The sequence below is a fragment of the Phoca vitulina genome, unplaced genomic scaffold (genome assembly GCF_004348235.1).
Source record: "Phoca vitulina isolate PV1807 unplaced genomic scaffold, GSC_HSeal_1.0 scaffold40, whole genome shotgun sequence".
Taxonomy (NCBI): Eukaryota; Metazoa; Chordata; class Mammalia; order Carnivora; family Phocidae; genus Phoca; species Phoca vitulina.
Window position 1 is genome coordinate 21,945,037 of NW_022589743.1, and position 17,497 is coordinate 21,962,533.

Sequence of the window (17,497 nt, forward strand, 5' to 3'; positions counted from 1 at the left end):
CAAGTGCCTTTGTCAGTTTTAACATTGATGACTGTGTGGCAGTATTCTGAATGGGTGCAGGGCAACCAAGATGGTGCTAACTTTTATAATAAAGTACTTTATTTTTGGGAATTTGAGGATGTACAGAAAAGCAGTTATGCAATGAATACAATAAACTCTAGCCTAACAGTGTAATGGAGTATTTTAGGGATTTCTAACATTGGAGTTGTCTTATTTGTGTTCATTTAATTTTTCTTTTTTTTTTTTTTCTGTCTTCTAACAGCCCAAAGAATGTGTGCAAATGGTGGATATTTTTTCTTTTATCTTTTTTTCTGGTTGTGGAAGTTGAACATGTGATTATTATTTGAAAATTTAGAACATAAGGAAAGTATAGACTTGTGAATGTTGTCCATAATACTGGCCATAACTACCTAAAAATAATCTATACCACTTTGTTGTATTGCCTTCTTTGTGAAAACTACAGTATATATAATTTTTGTTTTCATTTATTATAAAATCAAGCAGATCCAGAAATTTGGCAAACATAGCTTAATGAATTGTAAATAAAATTCCTTTGTAATCACTACCTAAGACAAGAAATGGAACTTTGCTAGCCATTCTAGATGTTCCTCCTTATGTCTCAGCCCAGTCACAGCCCCTTCTTTTTCCTAAAGTAACTGCTATCCTGCCATTTACTACAGTAAAAACTTCTAGGAGTTTCTTTATAGTTTCATCATCTAAGTGTGCATTCCTGTACCCCATTATTGAGTTTTGAGAGTTCTTTATAGATTTCAGATACAAATGCTTTTTTAGATACATGATTTGAAAATAATTTTTTAGCAGCCTTTGGCTTGACTTCATTGTTTTAAAAGTGTCATTTGCAAGAGTAAAGATTTTTAATTTTGGTGAAGGCCACGTCAGTTTTGCCTTTTTTATGGATTACATTTTTGGTGTTATATCTAAGAACTCTTTGACTAACCTAAGGTTGCAATGATTTTCTCCTGCGTCGTCTTCTAAATGTTTTATTTAAAGTGTTAACTTTTTACATTGAGATAAATGGACCATTTTGAGTTAATTTTTCTTTAAGGTATGAGGCAAACTTCATTTTTATGTATATGGATGTCTAATTTTTATGGTGCCATTTTCAAAAGAGATCTTTTGTGTTGTACCTTTGTCAAAATCAGTTGACCATATTCGTGAGGGTCTGTTTCTGAACTTCTGTTTTGTTTCATTGGACTATGTGTCTATCCTTTTATCATTACTACACCATCTTGATTATTGTAGCTTTGTATTAAGTCTTGAAATCTGGTAGTGTGAGTCCCTCAACTCTATTCTGTTTTTTAAAAATTGTTTTGACTAATTTGGTTCTTTACCTTTTCATGTACATTTTAGAATCCGTTTGTTGATATCTGCAAAAAAAAATTCTGTTGAATTTTGCCTGAGATTGTATTGAATCTATAAATCAATGAATTTTTGGACCAATTTGGGGAGGAATGACCTCAACAGTATTGAATCATTTAGTCCATTAACATGGTACATCTCTCCATTTAATTTTTTTTTTTCCTTTCTTTTTCTTTTCTTTTTTTAAGCTCTATGCCCAGGGTGGGGCTTTAACTCATGACCCTGAAATCAAGAGTTGCATGCTCTGAGATAGCCAGGCACCCCATTTATTGTTCTTACTATGTAAATTCTATCCAAATACTTTTAGACATATCTAAATATTTCTTTTTCTTCTTTTACTATTTTGTATATTCCTTGGGATTTTTCATGTACACAGTAATGTCAGCAACTAGAGAGTTTTCTTTCTTTCTAATATGTATTTCTTTTCTTTTTTTCCTTTATTGCATGACTGAACTTCTAGTACAGTGTTGAAGAGGAGTGATTAGAATAGACATCCTTACTTAGTTTCTGATCATTAGGGGAAATCTTTTAGTCTTTAATCATTAAGATGTTAGCTGTAGGTTTTTTGTAGATACCCTTAGCCAGGTTAATGATGTTCCCTTCTTTTTTTCTTTTTTTTTTTAAGTTTTTATTTATTTATTGTGAGAGTGAGAGAGAGCGTGTGCGTGCATGTGCACAGCAGGGGGAGCAGCAGGTGGAGGGAGAAGCAGGCCCCCTGCTGAGCAGGGAGCCCGACATGGGGCTCGACGTGGGGCTCAATCCCAGGACCCCAGGATCATCACCAGAGCAGAAGTCAGACGTTTAACCAACTGAGCCACCAAGGCATCCCAGTGATGTTCCCTTCTAGTCCTAGTTTTTTTAATGTTTTTATCATAAATGGATGTTGGATTTGTCAAATCCTTTTCTGCCTCTGTTGATGTGATCGGGTGTTTCTTTTTTCTTTAGTCTGTTTAGAATGGTGAATTAAATTCAGGAACTTAGAGCTATTCCTTCTTCCTTTCAGTGTTCTAAGAGTATGTAGTAATATTTCCCCTTTGATTTCTGTTTTTGCTAATTTATGTCTGTTCTTGTTTTCCTTGGTTAGTTTGGCAGAGGTCTTTCAGTTTTGTTGAGTTTTTTTTATTACCCAAAGGAACCATCTCTTGGTTTTATTGATTTTTCTCTATTGGCTTTTTGTTTTCTAATTTCATTGATTTCTATTCTTGTTTCTTTAATATTTCCTTTCTTATATTTAGTTTTGGGTTTTTAAAAAAAGATTTATTCATTTATTTTAGAGAGGTGGGGAGAGGCAGAGGGAGAGAGAATCTCAAGCAAATTCTGAACTGAGCGCAGAGCCCCACACAACAGGGCTTACTCTTACTATCTTGAGATCACCACCTGAGCTGAAACCAGGATTCTGATGCTTAACCAACTGCGCTACCCAGGTGCCCCTATTTTTGGTTTTATTTGCTTTTCTCTTACTAGGTTTTTTTTGTTTTTTTTTTTTTAATGTAAGCTCCATGCCCAGTGTGGAGCCCAGTGTGGGACTTGAACTCACAACCCTGAGATCAAGAAAAAAAAAAAAGAGAGTTGGACATTTAACTGACTGAGCCATCCAGGTGCCCCCTCTAGATTCTTAAGATAGAACTGTGATTATTTATTTGAATCTTTTTTTTCTAATATAGATTTAGTGCCTTAAATTTCTTTGTAAGCACTGTATTAGTTGTAGCCTACAAATTTTATGTTGTATTTTTATTTTCATTCAATTTGTATTCTTTTTTTGAATTCTGTTTTTAAGTAATCTCTACACTGAATGTGGGGCCCGAACTCACAATCCCAAGACCAAGAGTTGCATGCTCTTTAGACTGAGCCAGCCAGGTGCCCCAAATTTGTATTCTTTTCTAATTTCCCCTGAAACTCATTTATTGACCCATGGATTACGTAGAAGTGTGTTTAATTTCCAAATTTTGTGGGTTTTTTAAAAAGTTATATTTTAGGGGATGCCTGGTTGGCTCAGTGGGTTAAGCGTCTACCTTCAACTCAGGTCATGATCCCAGGGTGCTAGGATTAAGTCCTTCCTGGGGCTTCTTGCTCAGCAGGGAGCCTGCTTCTCTCTCTACCTGATGCTTCCCCTGCTTGTCCTCTCTCTCTTTGACAAATAAATAAATAAAATCTTTTTTTAAAAAAGTCATATTTTTGTTCCTTTAAATGTAATTACACTATCGTTAGATAATGTATTTTGTATGAATTGAAATTTTTTTATGCTTGTTAAGATTTGTTTTATGGCCCAGAATGTAATCTTAGTGTGAATATCATATGTGCTCTTGAAAAGAATGTATATTCTGTTGTCAAGTAGAGTATTCTAGAAATGTCATTAGGTAAACTTGGTTGATAGTGTTGTTCTATATATTTTCAGACTTCTTCTTTAAATTTCTGAGAGAGGAGTGTTGGAGTCTCCCAGTGTATCAGTTTTTGCTTCATGAATTTGAAGCTCTTTTGTCAGGTGAAGACAAATTTGGGATTTGATGAATGGAATCATAATCATTATATAATGTTCCTCTTTATCCCTTGTGATTTTCTTAGTTCCGAAGTCTGTTTTGTCTGATACTAATGTAGCTACTCTAGCTTTCTTCTGTTTAGTATTTTGCATTTCTTTTAAAGTAAGTCTGCTAGCAACAGATTCTTTTGGTTTTGTATCATGTAAGAACCCTCCCCCCCCCCCCATTATTCTTGTAGAAGACTTCTGCTAGATAAAGAATTATGTTCTGGGTTGGTAATTCTTTCCTTTTATAACCTTAAAGATATTATTCCACTTTCTGTGGACTGTTTTTTACACAAAATCTCTTGTCATTTAAATTTTAGTTTATCTTTTTCTAATATTTTGATTAGGTGTCTAGCCTGATTTTCTTTGAATTTGTCCTGTTTGGGGTTTGTTGAGCTTTTCGAATCTCTAAATTTATGTCTTTTGTCAAATCTGTGAAGTTTTCAGACATTACTAAAAAAAATTTTTTTCTCTACCAATTTATTTTTCCTCTCCTTAATAACACCAGTGGTTTAAAACATAGACAATTTGATACTGTCAAACAAGTCACTAAGGCTCTATTCAGTTTTTTCAGTCTTTTATCCTCTGTTCTTTAGTTTCATTAATTTCTGTCTTAAAGTTTAGTAACTCTTTCCTCTGTCATCTCTGTTGTGCATTTGAGCCCATGCAATGAGGTTTTTTTTTTTTTCATTTTTTTTTTTAAGTTATATGCCTAACGTGGGATTTGAACTCATGACCCCAAGATCAGTAGTTACATGCTGTACAGACTGTGCCAGCCAGGGGCCCCTCATTTGTGATACTGTATTTTTCAGTTCTAAATTTTTCATGTGATTTAAAAAATGTTATTTGTATCTCTCTGCTAAGAACTTACGTCTTTTCAGTTTCCAGAATGTTAACCATTACCTCATTTGTTATGGTTATAATAACTGCTTTAAAGTCTTTGTGGGTTAATTCCAACATGAGTCATCTCAAAGTAGGCATCTGTTGGTCCTCTCTTCCCTTGATAATTTGTGACATTTACCAGTTTTGTGTGTGTGTGTGTGTGTGTGTGTGTGTTGTTTTGTTTTTGCATGTAGAGTAATTTTGGATTTTATCTTGGACATTGTGAATATTATGTTGTCATTTCTGAGTCCTATTAATATGCTCTAGAGAATGTTGATTGTTTTTAGTAGACACCACCTGGTTTAAATGGGTAGTTCTATCTCACTTTCTGTGAGTGGTAGTTCCCGAATGAGTTCTATTTCCAAAACCTTTGCTGTGCTCTTTGGATTTGCCCTCTGTGTGCCTCTCAATGATGGAATGAGACTTGGCAGTGGTTTATATTATAGATTAGTTGTCTTTAGTGTAGCCTTTGCTATACTTCTTTGAGTCTACTTTACACAAGTGCAAATCAGTATTTGTTTTGGCTTATACCAAAATAAAAGAATTAGGGATCTCTTTTCCAGCTCTTTCTTCTCCATGATTTTCCTCCATTTACTCTTCAATTTCCAGTGGACTTTTCCCTGGTGTTTCTGATTAGAAAACAGGTTTTTTCTGAGCCTCTAGACCTGTCCATTGTACAGCTCCCCGTAACTGGGGCTCCCCTTAAGTGAAATGGGGAAAGAAAAGAGGAGTTTAAAAAAATAATGGGAATTCCCCTCATACTTTTTGGACCAACAGGGGCCCTATTTTCCAATTTTTCTGGCCAAAGAGAGGTTTTTTTTTGTCTGTTGTTGGGGCAGTGCAGTTCTGTGGCTGAGGAGAGAAAAGAGAAAATAATGGTTTTTCCCCCCACAATCTCTAGATCATAGGATCTCCTTTTACTGGTCCTTTGGATGGAAAGAGGGGATTTCTTTATGGGTTTCCTTGCTGTAATTCAGGCCACTCTTAGGTCAAAGCTGCCAGGAGTTAAAGGAGGAAAATAGAATCCAAAACTCATGGCCATACCCATCAGGTTTTAACTTCTCTCCCCAGTAATTTATATTACTTGTTTATGGAATGCTAATATATATCCTTTGGCCATTTATTTATATGTTGGTGAATTAGCTACTTTCTGAGTAATTTGAATGATATCTGTATATTTAAGGAATGTTAATCCTTAATTGTGTTTGCTCTGGAAGTTTCAGTTTTTGTGTTTGACTCAATTTTTTTTGACATACAAAATTGTAAAACGCATAAGTCTTTTGTGAATTTAAAAAAATGCAGATAGCCTTTTGGATGTTCTCCCTAGTCAGAGTATGTATTCTTCTATGTTCTAAAAATGTTCTGTTTTATTTTTCTCAAATTTAAAGTACACTGTAGATTTCTTAAAATTATAAAAGCAGTCGCTATAAAAATTCAGATAATACAGATGTGTAGGCTAACAAATAATGCTTTTCATGGCTCTACTTTGTATCACAGAAAATATTAACATTTCAATACATATCCTTCTATACCTAGTTCAGAAATTTGTACTATATATAGGGAGTGCACATGCAAGAGATCATATATATGGTACTTAGGTTTAAAAAAAAAAAAGGTTTTATTTATTTGGCAGAGAGAGAGTGATAGGGAGAAAGAGAGCACAAGCAGGGGGAGCCCCAGGCAGAGGGAGAGGGAGAAGCAGGCTACTCTCTGAGCAGGGAGCCTGATGCGGGGCTCAATCCCAGTACCCTGGGATCATGACCTCAGCCGAAGGCCAGACGCTTAACCCGACTGAGCCACCCAGGCACCCTTGGTACTTAGATTTTATATATGTGTATATGGTACTTAGATTTAAGCCATTTAATTTTTTTTTTTTAAGATTTTATTTATTTGACAGACATAGTGAGAAAGGAACACGGGAATGGGAGAGGGAGAAGCAGGCTTCCCATGGAGCAGGGAGCCCGATGTGGGGCTCGATCCCAGGACCCTGGGATCATGACCTGAGCCGAAGGCAGACGCTTAACGCCTGAGCCACCCAGGCGCCCTAAGCCATTTAATTTTTTTAAAGTTAATTTCATTGAAGTATAATTTACATATAGTGAAATGCATCCATTTTAAGTGTTCAGTTGTAGTTTTACAACCCAATTACATAATGTAATACATGATACAAGTGTATATACTTACGTAATTCACTACCTCAAGATACAGAACATTCTGTCATCTCCAGAAGCTCCTTTGGGCCCTTTTGTCCCCCATACCCACCCCAAGTATCCATGGATCTATTACTTTAGACTAGTTTTGCCTGTTTGAGAATTTATCAGGGAAATCATTAAGTACATACTCTTGTTTCTGACTTCTTTTTGCTGGGTGAGCATAATGCTTTTGATACTCATTTGTGTTCCTGCGTGTATCAGTAGTTTATTCGTTTTTATTGCTGTGAATAGTATTTCATTGTGTGAGTATACCACAATTCTATTACACATTTATTTGTTGATAGATGTTTGTATTATTTGCAGTTTTGGACTATTATGAATAAAGCTATTGTGTGTGAGTTTTTGTGTGCCTTTGTCTTCTTTTCTTTGAATAAATGACAGCTAGTTCAGGAATTGCTCCTTCATATAGTAAATGTTTATTTTTCTTGATAAGCATCTGCTAAACAGTTTTCCAAAACAGTTGTACCATTTTATAGTCCCATGTAATGATTTCCAGTTCCTGACCTTGTGCATTTATCATTTCTTATGTTTTCTATAAGTATCTTTCGTATTGATTGCTTAAAGTGGTATTTTTGTGTGAAATGATAAGTGCATATATGTTTTTGCTAGATTTTTATCCATAGGGTTTGTACTGTTTTTTCATTACCGCTATTAATGGATGAGTGCATATATATTTCCCTTCACCCCACCATCAGCATGTGGTGAATTTTTGCCTTTCTGATAGGTACAAAATGAAATCTTTAGTTTTAATTTGTATTTCTCTTACTTGGTGTGATTTTGAACATATTTTCATATATTTAATGGTTGGTTAGATTTAAGCAATTTAATTTTTTTTAAACATTTTATTTATTTATTTGAGAGAGAGAGAGGGAGAGAGTGAGTGAGAGAGAGAGCACAAGCTGGGGGGGGAGGCAGAGAGAGAAGTGGATGTGGGGCTCGATCCCAGGACCCTGAGATCATGACCCCAGCCAAAGGCAGACGCCTAACTGACTGGCCACCCAGGCACCCCTAAGCAACTTAATTTTTTAAAGTTGTTAATTTAATTTTTTTTTCTGTGAACTATGTATATCTGCTGTATTTTTTCTTTGCTGTTTTCAGAAACTTTTCAGGTATTAAGGATATCAGATTGTTGTCTTCTTTTTTTAACTTTTTACATATTAGGGATATTAACCGTTTGTAAACATAAGTTTCAAACTTTTTTTCCAAGTTTATCTTTTATCTTTTTGTTTGGAGTGTCTTTTTCCATGGTCCCTTGTCCCAAGTTTTTTTTTTTTTTTATATTGTTAAATACATATCAGTCTTTGTCATTGTTGTTTTGGATTTGGATCATAGGAAAGTTTCCTCAATCCCTGATTACGGAGGAACTTACTTCTAGTACTTATGTGTAGTTTCATTTTTAAAAATTTATTTATTTTAAGTAATCTCTGCACCCAACGTGGGGCTCAAACTCATGACCCCAAGATCAAGAATCACATATTCTTCTTACTGAGCCAGCTAGACGCCCCAGTTTCATTTTTTATGTTTGTATTTCTGACCCGTATATAAGTCTGGTGTTAAGTTTGAGGAACAGGTCTCAAATTCATTTTTTTCCTCATTTATTTGGGATGCCTCTTAAGCCACTTAGCAGTAATGTTTACATAAGATGTGTGATAAGATTATAATTTTTGTATATTTTTTCTGAATGGGTTCCCAATTTTCTCAACATTTATTTCTTCTTCTTTAGTTGTATGCTAAATTCCAAGACAGACATACACGGGTTTGTTTCTGAACTGTCTTTTAGATTATTGATTTCCCTGTCCTATTTTTAGTATTCTAAATGATACCATAGTTATTTTTTTATTATTATTATTATTATTTTTAAGATTTTATTTATTTATTTGAGAGAGAGAAAGCATGAGAGGGGGGAGGGTCAGAGGGAGAAGCAGACTCCCTGCTGAGCAAGGAGCCCTATGCGGGACTCGATCCTGGGACTCCAGGATCATGACCTGAGCTGAAGGCAGTCGCTTAACCAACTGAGCCACCCAGACGCCCTATTTTTTATTATTTTATTAAGTAAATGTTCATTATTTCTTATTTCTCTGATTTTCTGGAGGATGCTATCCCATTCTATGAAATAGGTTATTTTCAGTGTATAGATTAGGAAAATGAGGCTACCCAAGCTCACAGTTTGTAGTGTTGCCAGGATTCATGTTCAGGCAGTGTCATTCCAGAACCCAGGTTCTGAAGCCTCTCAATTATGACAGCTATTTTTATAAAATTGAGTAATCAGATATAGAGGAACTGAGAACACCAGGGAATTTACTGTTTTTCTATAGTATCTACGTATCTAATGATGCAGATTTGATAAAGGCCATATTTTAATGTGAATCAGGTTTATGGGGAAAATAGTTATCTGTGTGAAATTTATTACTTTCTCCCATTGTAGTTTTCTTTGGAATGTCTGTATTAGATTTGATTAATGCTGGCAAATGGTATCTGAAAGGAAAAGAAACAACTTACTGAATTAAATCTTTTGTGTATTTTCTTATATTTGAATATCATTAAGAGATGGGAATCTTCCTGGTGTTAGAGACATAGTATTGGTATGTCTTAAGTTGCTGTGCACATTTTTGATAGCTTATGTGTTAGCTCTTCTGAGGGTGCACTGCATCTGGATTAGGTAAATCTTTAAGTACAGATACAGAAAGACTTCTAAGACGTAAGATTTGTTTAATTTTTAAAAGTCTATATGTAGTATATACATATATACTATGGATATTAAGAATCTGGGTTTTCTTAAAGTACCACAGGTGATTGTGATGATGAGCCAGGTTGAGGAACTAGTAGACCACATTTCCTTCTCAGTGAAAATCTAGACCTGAGATAATTTTTGTATATGCTGTCAGAAAATGATCTTATACTAATTATTCTTAGCAGCTTTTGCTTTTCCTGACTTTTTTCTTTTCTTATTTCTCTGCAATAGTTTATGCCAACGTGGCTTCATTCATACAGATGAACCAAGGATTGGGATAGCAGTATAAAATTAGAATCAGAGAACTGATTGCCCAGCAGGATGCCATCAACTAACCGAGCGGGCAGCCTGAAGGACCCTGAAATTGCAGAGCTCTTCTTCAAAGAAGATCCAGAGAAGCTCTTCACAGATCTCAGAGAAATTGGCCATGGAAGCTTTGGAGCAGTGTATTTTGTAAGTGTTAAAGGCTTAATGTCAGTGACTGGCATTTACTCAATATCTAGTCCCAGCAGGGTAAAAAACAATAATATAAAGAAACATAGGCAATAGTCCATTTTATAATCACTTGCATAGATGTATGTGTATAATATGAAAATAGGTAGTTTTATTTATTGAGCTTCTTGGATTATTGAAAAAATGGGAAAGAATTTTATTTTGTTTTAACTTACATATGGTTTAGCATTTTAGCACAGTGGTTTGAGGAGTCTAATGACTTGTATTACTTTAAAATTAAATATTACAGAATACTGACTTCTGTAAAGTCTCATACACAGTCCATTTTAGTGTTATGGAAATCTAGAATTATTATTTGACAGAAGGCTATGTACCAAAGTCTTTTCCTCTTGTGTGTATATGTGTGTGTGTTGTGCTAAAAGAACCATCAGATTTGCCATTTTAACCATTTTTAAGTGTACAATTTGTGGTGTTAATTACGCTCACAATGTTGTACAACCATTACCATTATTTCCAAAACTTTTTCATCACCCCAAACAGAAGCTCTGTATGTATAAGCAACAACTCCTCCTTCTCCCTCTACCTAACCTCTAATCTACTTTTTTCTATGAATTTGCCTATTCTAGATATTTCATATGAATGGAATCATACAATATTTGTACTTTTGTGTATAGCTTATATCCCTTAGCATAATGTATAGCATAACATTTTACAGGTCAGCCATGTTGTAGCATGTTTCAGTACTTCATTCCTTTTTATAGCCGAAAAATATCCCATTGTATGAATATACCATGGTTTGTTTATCCATTCATTTGTTGATGGACACAAGATCATGTCCACCTTTTGGCTATTGTGAATAAATGCTGTAATGAACATTTGTGTACAAATATCTGTTTGAGTCACTGTTTTCAAATTTGGGTGTGTACCTAGGAGTGAAAATACTAGATCATATGGTAATTTTCTGTGTAACTTTTTGAGAAACTGCCAGACTGCACCATAAAGGCTACACTGTTTCCATTCCCACCAGCAGTTTACCAGAGTTCCAATTACTCCACATCCTCATGCCTGTTATTTTTTGTTATTTTGATTATAGCTGTCCTACTTGAAGTAGTATCTTGATGTTTTGATTTGTATTTCCCTATTGACTAGTAATGTTGGGCATCTTTTCATGTGCTTATTGGCCATTTGTATATCTTCTTTGGAGAAATGTCTATTCAAATCCTTTGCCCATTTTAAAATTTGGATTGTCTCCTTGTTGAGTTGTAAGGGTTCTTTATGTATTCTGAATATATTAATCCTTATCAGATAGACGATTCGCAAATATTTTCTCCCATTCTGTAGTTCGTCTTTTCACTTTCTTGGTGATGTCCTTTGATGTACAGAAGTTTTAAATTTGGATTAAGTCCGGTTGGTCTTTTTTTTGTCATTGTTACTTATGCTTTTGGTGTCATGTCTAAGAATCCAGTGTGAAATCCAAGGTCATGAAGATTTACCCTTATGTTTTCTTCTAAGAGTTTTACGGTCTTAGCTCTTATTTATAGGTCATTGATTCATTTTGAGTTAATTTTTGTATATGTTGTGAGGTAAAGGTCCAACTTCATTCTTTTGTATGTGGAAATCCAGTTGTTCCGGTGCCCTCTATTAAAGAGACTATTCTTTCCCCGTTGAATTGTCTTGACATCTTTGTGGAATCAGTTGTCATATTGTATAGGTTTATTTTGAACTCTCAGTTCTTTTCCATTTGTCTGCATATCCATCTTTATGCTAGTATCATACTGTTTTGATTACTGTAGCTTTGTAGTATAAGATCAGGGATAACTTTATTCTTTTTAAAGAATTGGCTCTTTGGGGCCCCTTGCAATTCCATATGAATTTGAGGATTGGCTTTTCCATTTCTGCAGTTGGAATTTTCTTATGAATTGTTTAAATCTGTAGATCATGCTTGGTAGTATTGGCATCTTACCAATATTGTCTTATTATCTGTGAACACAAATGCCCTTCTAAACATTTATTTAGGTCTTCTTTAATTTTGTTCGGCAGTGTTTTATAGTTTTCAGTGTACAAGTATTTTAATTCATTGCTTAAATTTAGTCATCAGTATGTTATTCTTTTAGATGCTGTTGTAAATGGAATTACTTTAATTCCCTCTTCAGATTATTCATTGCTGGTATATAGAAACAGCTGATTTATGTGCGTTGGTTTTTACCCTACAATTTTGCTAAATTTATTAGCTCTAGTATCTTTCATGTGGATACTTTGGAATGCCCTATATAAGATCATGTCACTTATAAGTAAAGATTGTTTTACTACTTCCTCTCTAATTTGGATGCTTTTTATTTGTTTTTCTTATTTGTTTGCTCTAATTAGAACTTTGATGGCAGTGATGAAAGTGAGCATGCTTGTTCCTGATTTTAGGGAGAAAGCTTTTTTCAGTTTTCATCATTGAGGATGATATTAGCTGTGGGGTTTTCCTAAATGCCCTTTATCATAGTGAGGAAGTTCCTTCTATTTCTAATTTTTTGAGTGTTTTTTTTCATGAAAGGTTGTTGCACTCTGTTATATACCTTTGTGATATCAATTAAGATGATCATACGGTTTTTCTCCTTTGTTCTGTTAATGTAGTATATTACATTATTGATTCTGTTACATTGAACCACTCTTGCATTTCTGGGATAAATTCCACTTTGTCATGTTTATAATATAATATGCTGTTGGATTTGGTTTGATAGTACTTTGAGGATTTTTACATCTGTATTCATAAGAGACACTAATTTTCTTGTGATTTTCTTGGTCTGGTGTTGGCATCAGGCTAATACTGGCCTCATTGAGTTAGGAAGTGTTCTCTTTTATTTTTTGGAAGAGTTGGGGAACAATTGGTGTTAATTCTTTAACTGTTTGGTAGAATTCACAGGGAAAGCATCTGGTTATGGACTTTGTTTTTGATTACTTTTTAAGTGCTTACTTGTTAAATGTATGTTGCTATTTTTTATTTTCTTAAGTTACTTTATTTGTGGGTTCTAGGAATTTGTTTCATCTAGGTTATCTAATTTATTGGTGTACAGTTGTAAATAGTATTCTCATATAACGCTTTTTATTTCTGTAGGTTGGTTGTAATGTTCCCGCTCATTCCTGGTTTTAGTTATTTGGCTCTTCTCTCATTACTTTTTTATTGGTATAGCTAAGTCCGTTTTCTCTTGAATTTTAACTATAATTCTAGTTTGAGATTTTCATTAAAAGACACTTAGTAAACTTTGCTTGTTCATACAAGGATGTATTATATCACCTTTAACTGAAAAATGAAAAGCATACAGAAACAATTACTTATAGTTGTTTTCCCTTCAGATAGCCACTGATAATATTTCACTTACATCTTTTCAGCCTTTCAGTAATGTACATATATCTAAGATGACTGTTATCTCAATTTAGCCAGGGCTCCCAGTTTTAGTGGTGAAAGTCCCATGTCCTAGAAACCTCATAGTCCAGGGCAAAATGAGATAATTAATTATTCTACATATATCTGTAACATGTAGTGTTTATATACTGTTCAGTTGCCATTTAATTTTTATTATTTATTTTAAAGATTTTATTTATTTATTTGACAGAGAGAGACACAGCGAGAGAGGGAACACAAGCAGGGGGAGTGGGAGAGAGAGAAGCAGTCTCCCCGCGGAGCCGGGTGCCCGACATGGGGCTTGATCCCAGCACCTGGGATCATGACCTGAGCCAAAGGCAGACGCTTAACCACTGAGCCACCCAGGCGCCCCTGCCGTTTAATTTTTAAAATGAAAATGGTATCATTTGTTTTTTAAAATTTTTACAGTGCTGCTTATTTTTCATATTAATAAGTGTACATGTATAACAACTAGTGTATCAGATTTTATATATCCATTCAGTATATCATAATTTGCTTTATCATTCCATATGAGTAGATATTTAGGTTTTTCAACCCTCCTCCCTTTTTTTGCTATTAAAAATAATACTGTAATGAACATCATTGTATTTCCTCTTAATGAATATGTTTGCTAGTTTGGAGGGAAAAAGAAGAAAAGGAGAATAAAGCAATGTGAATAGCCTAGAAAATAATGAAGAATATTAAATAGGAGACTATTGAAGGGAGCCTTGGATTATCAATTATTAAAAATCTATGACACAATAGAGGTGCCCAGCTGGTTCAGTCAGTGGAGCATGCAACTCTTGGTCTCAGGGTTGTGAGTTTGAGCCCCACGTTGGGTATAGCATTTATTTAATGAAAGAAATTTAAAAAAAAAATACAACACAATAGTTAAAGCCATATGGTATTAGTGCCCAAGTAGGCCAAGAGAAGAAACAAAATAGAACCAGAAGCAATACTAATTTAAAGAGCCTTTTTTGGGGATTTTTTTGTTTGTTTGTTTTTCAAAAGAGAGCAGAGCATGAGTGGGAAGAGGCAGAGGGAGAAGGGGAGAGAGAATCTTAAGCAGGCCCCATGTTCAGCATGGAGCCCGACACAGGGCTTGATCTCACAACCCTGAGATCGTGACCTGAGCCAAAATCAAGTCTGTTGCTTAACCGACTGAGCTACCCAGGCACCCCTACGGAAAATATTTTATGGTGTGTATCTATTTGGTAGTTTCTTGTACAGGTTAAAGAAGACATCTTTTGGCATAAAACTTACTGATGGGAGAAAGTAGGTTAATTTTTTCATTGTTTAAAAATACACTGCCATAAGCAAGTAAAAGATTTATATATAGGGGTACATGGCTGGTTCCATTGGAAGAGCATGCAACTCTTGATGTGGGAGTCCTGAGTTCAAGCCCCACGTTGGGTGTGGAGATTACTTAAGTAAATACATAAAAACTTAAAACAATATATTTATACATATACTTCCTCTTGAGAAGTGAATTTGCAATACTTTATAAACCTGAACAGTTTTATCTTAAGGAAATTGAGATGAGGATTTTAAATTAAGTAGAGATACTTATTTTTTTATTTTTTTAGAAGATTTTATTTATTTTTTAGAGAGAGCTCGTTAGAGAGAGAGATCGTTAGAGCATGAACTGAGGGTAGGGGCAGAAGGAGAGGGAGAAGTGGACTTCCAGCTGAGCAAGGAGCCCAACACAGACTGAGCCACCTAGGCATCTCAAGTAGAGGTATTTAAAAAGACTTTATTTTTCTAGAGCAGTTTTAGTTAGGCTCACAGTGAAATTGAAAGGAAGGTACAGAGAGATTTCCTATAGTCCTTTCCTTCACACATGCATAGCCTCCCCCATTATCAGTATTCACCAGAAGACAACTGACGAACCTACATTGACATAATCACTGTAGTTTACATTAGGGTTCACTCTTGATATTGTACATTCTATGGGTATAGTCAAATGTATGATAAGTACCCATCATCATACAGAGTATTTCACTGCCTTGAAAAAAACCTTTGTGTGCAGGTTTTTGTGTGGATATGTTTTCACCTCCTTTGAGTAAATGCCAAGGAGTGCCATTGCTGGATTGCATGGTAAAGTATGTTTAATTTTGTTTTTTTTTTTTTTTTTTTTTAAAGATTTATTTATTTATTTGAGAGAGCAAGAATGAGAGAGAGAATGAGAGAGAGAGTACAGGAGGGGGGGAGGGTCAGAGGGAGAAGCAGGCTCCTCGCTGAGCAGGGAGCCTGATGCGGGACTTGATCCCAGGACCCCGGGATCATGACCTGAGCCGAAGGCAGTCGCTTAACCAACTGAGCCACCCAGGCACCCAAGTATGTTTAATTTTGTAAGAAACCACCAAACTATCTTACAAAGGGACTGTATCATTTTGCATTCCCACCAGCAGTGAATGAGAGTTCTTGTTGCTCCATATCCTCATCAGTACCAAAGGGTACTGTCAGTGTTCCACTTTGGCCATTCTAATTGTGTCTAGTAGTATCTCATTTTTTTAATTTCTATTTCCCTGTAATACATGATGTGAACCATCTTTACATATGCTCATTTCCCATCTGTATTTTTTCTTTGGTAAGGTGTCAGGGTGTTAGGCCCATTTTTAAATCAGGTTGTGTGTTTTCTTGTTGAATTTTAGGATCCCATTGGGTCCAGGGCTTTGCTTTATTGGGAAATTTTTGATTACTGATTCAATCTACTATCATACTATTCAGATTTTCTATTTCTTCATGGCTTAGTCTTGGTAGGTTTTATATTTTTCAGAATTTACCCTTTTCATCTAATTTGTTGGCATATAGTTGTTCATAGTACTCTCTTAAAATCCTTTTTATTTCTGTAGAATCAATAGTAATGTCCCCTTGTTAATTTCTGATTTTAGTAATCTTTCTTTTTTTTTTTTTTTTAAAGATTTATTTATTTATTTGAGAGAGCGAGAATGAGAGAGAGTACATGAGAGGGGGGAGGGTCAGAGGGAGAAGCAGGCTCCTCGCCAAGCAGGGAGCCCGACGTGGGACTCGATCCCGGGACTCCAGGATCATGACCTGAGCCGAAGGCAGTTGCTTAACCAACTGAGCCACTCAGGCGCCCTAGTAATCTTTCTTCCTTAGGCCATCTAGCTTAAAGGTTTGTCAATTTTGTTGATCTTTTTGAAGAACCAACTTTTGATTTCATAGATCTTCCCTATTATTTTTCTGTTCTCTGTTTTGTTTATCTCTGCTTTAATCTTTATTACTTCCTTCCTTCTGCTAAATTTGGGTTTAGTTGTTCTTTTTCTAGTTCCTTAAGTTGTAAAGTTAAGTTGTTAATTTGAGAATTTTTTTTTTTTTTAATGTAAGTGTTCATAGCTACATATTTCCTCCTGAGCATTTCTTTTACTTGGCCCCTTAAGTTTTGGTATGTTGTATTTTTGTCTTTATTCAATTCTAGGTATTTCTAATTTCCCTTGTGATTTCTTCTTTGATCCATTGTTGTTTAAAAGTATGTTGTTTAGGGCGCCTGGGTGGCTCAGTTGGTTAAGCGACTGCCTTTGGCTCAGGTCATGATCCTGGAGTCCCTGGATCGAGTCCCGCATCGGGCTTCCTGCTCGGCAGGGAGTCTGCTTCGTCCTCTGACCCTATCCCCTCTCAGGTGTTCTCTCTCTCTCATTCTCTCTCTCTCAAATAAATAAATAAAATCTTTAAAAAAAAAAAAAAAAAAGTATGTTGTTTAAATTCCCCAACTTTGTGAATTTCTAGTTTTCTGGGTTTTTGTGGGTTTTTTTTGTTTTTTGTTTTTGAGGGTGGGGAGGGAAAGGCAGAGGGAGGGGGAGACGTGAGGCTCAATCTTACAACCCTGAGATCATGACCTGAGCCGAAATCAAGAGTCAGGTGCTTCACCGACTGAGCCACCCAGGCACCCTTAGTTTTCCTTT

The 17,497-nt window shown here is 35.2% G+C and overlaps 1 protein-coding gene across 1 annotated transcript in view; it reads left to right on the forward strand.

Annotated features, from left to right (window-relative positions):
• The window catches only part of TAOK1 (TAO kinase 1), a 153,450-nt gene that overhangs the window by 49,227 nt on the left and 86,726 nt on the right, over positions 1–17,497 (forward strand). Inside the window, exon 2 of the mRNA XM_032429200.1 lies at positions 9,959–10,180. Within this exon, the coding sequence (XP_032285091.1) occupies positions 10,049–10,180 (132 nt within the window). The 5' untranslated portion in view covers positions 9,959–10,048. The remainder of the gene's footprint in view (positions 1–9,958; positions 10,181–17,497) is intronic.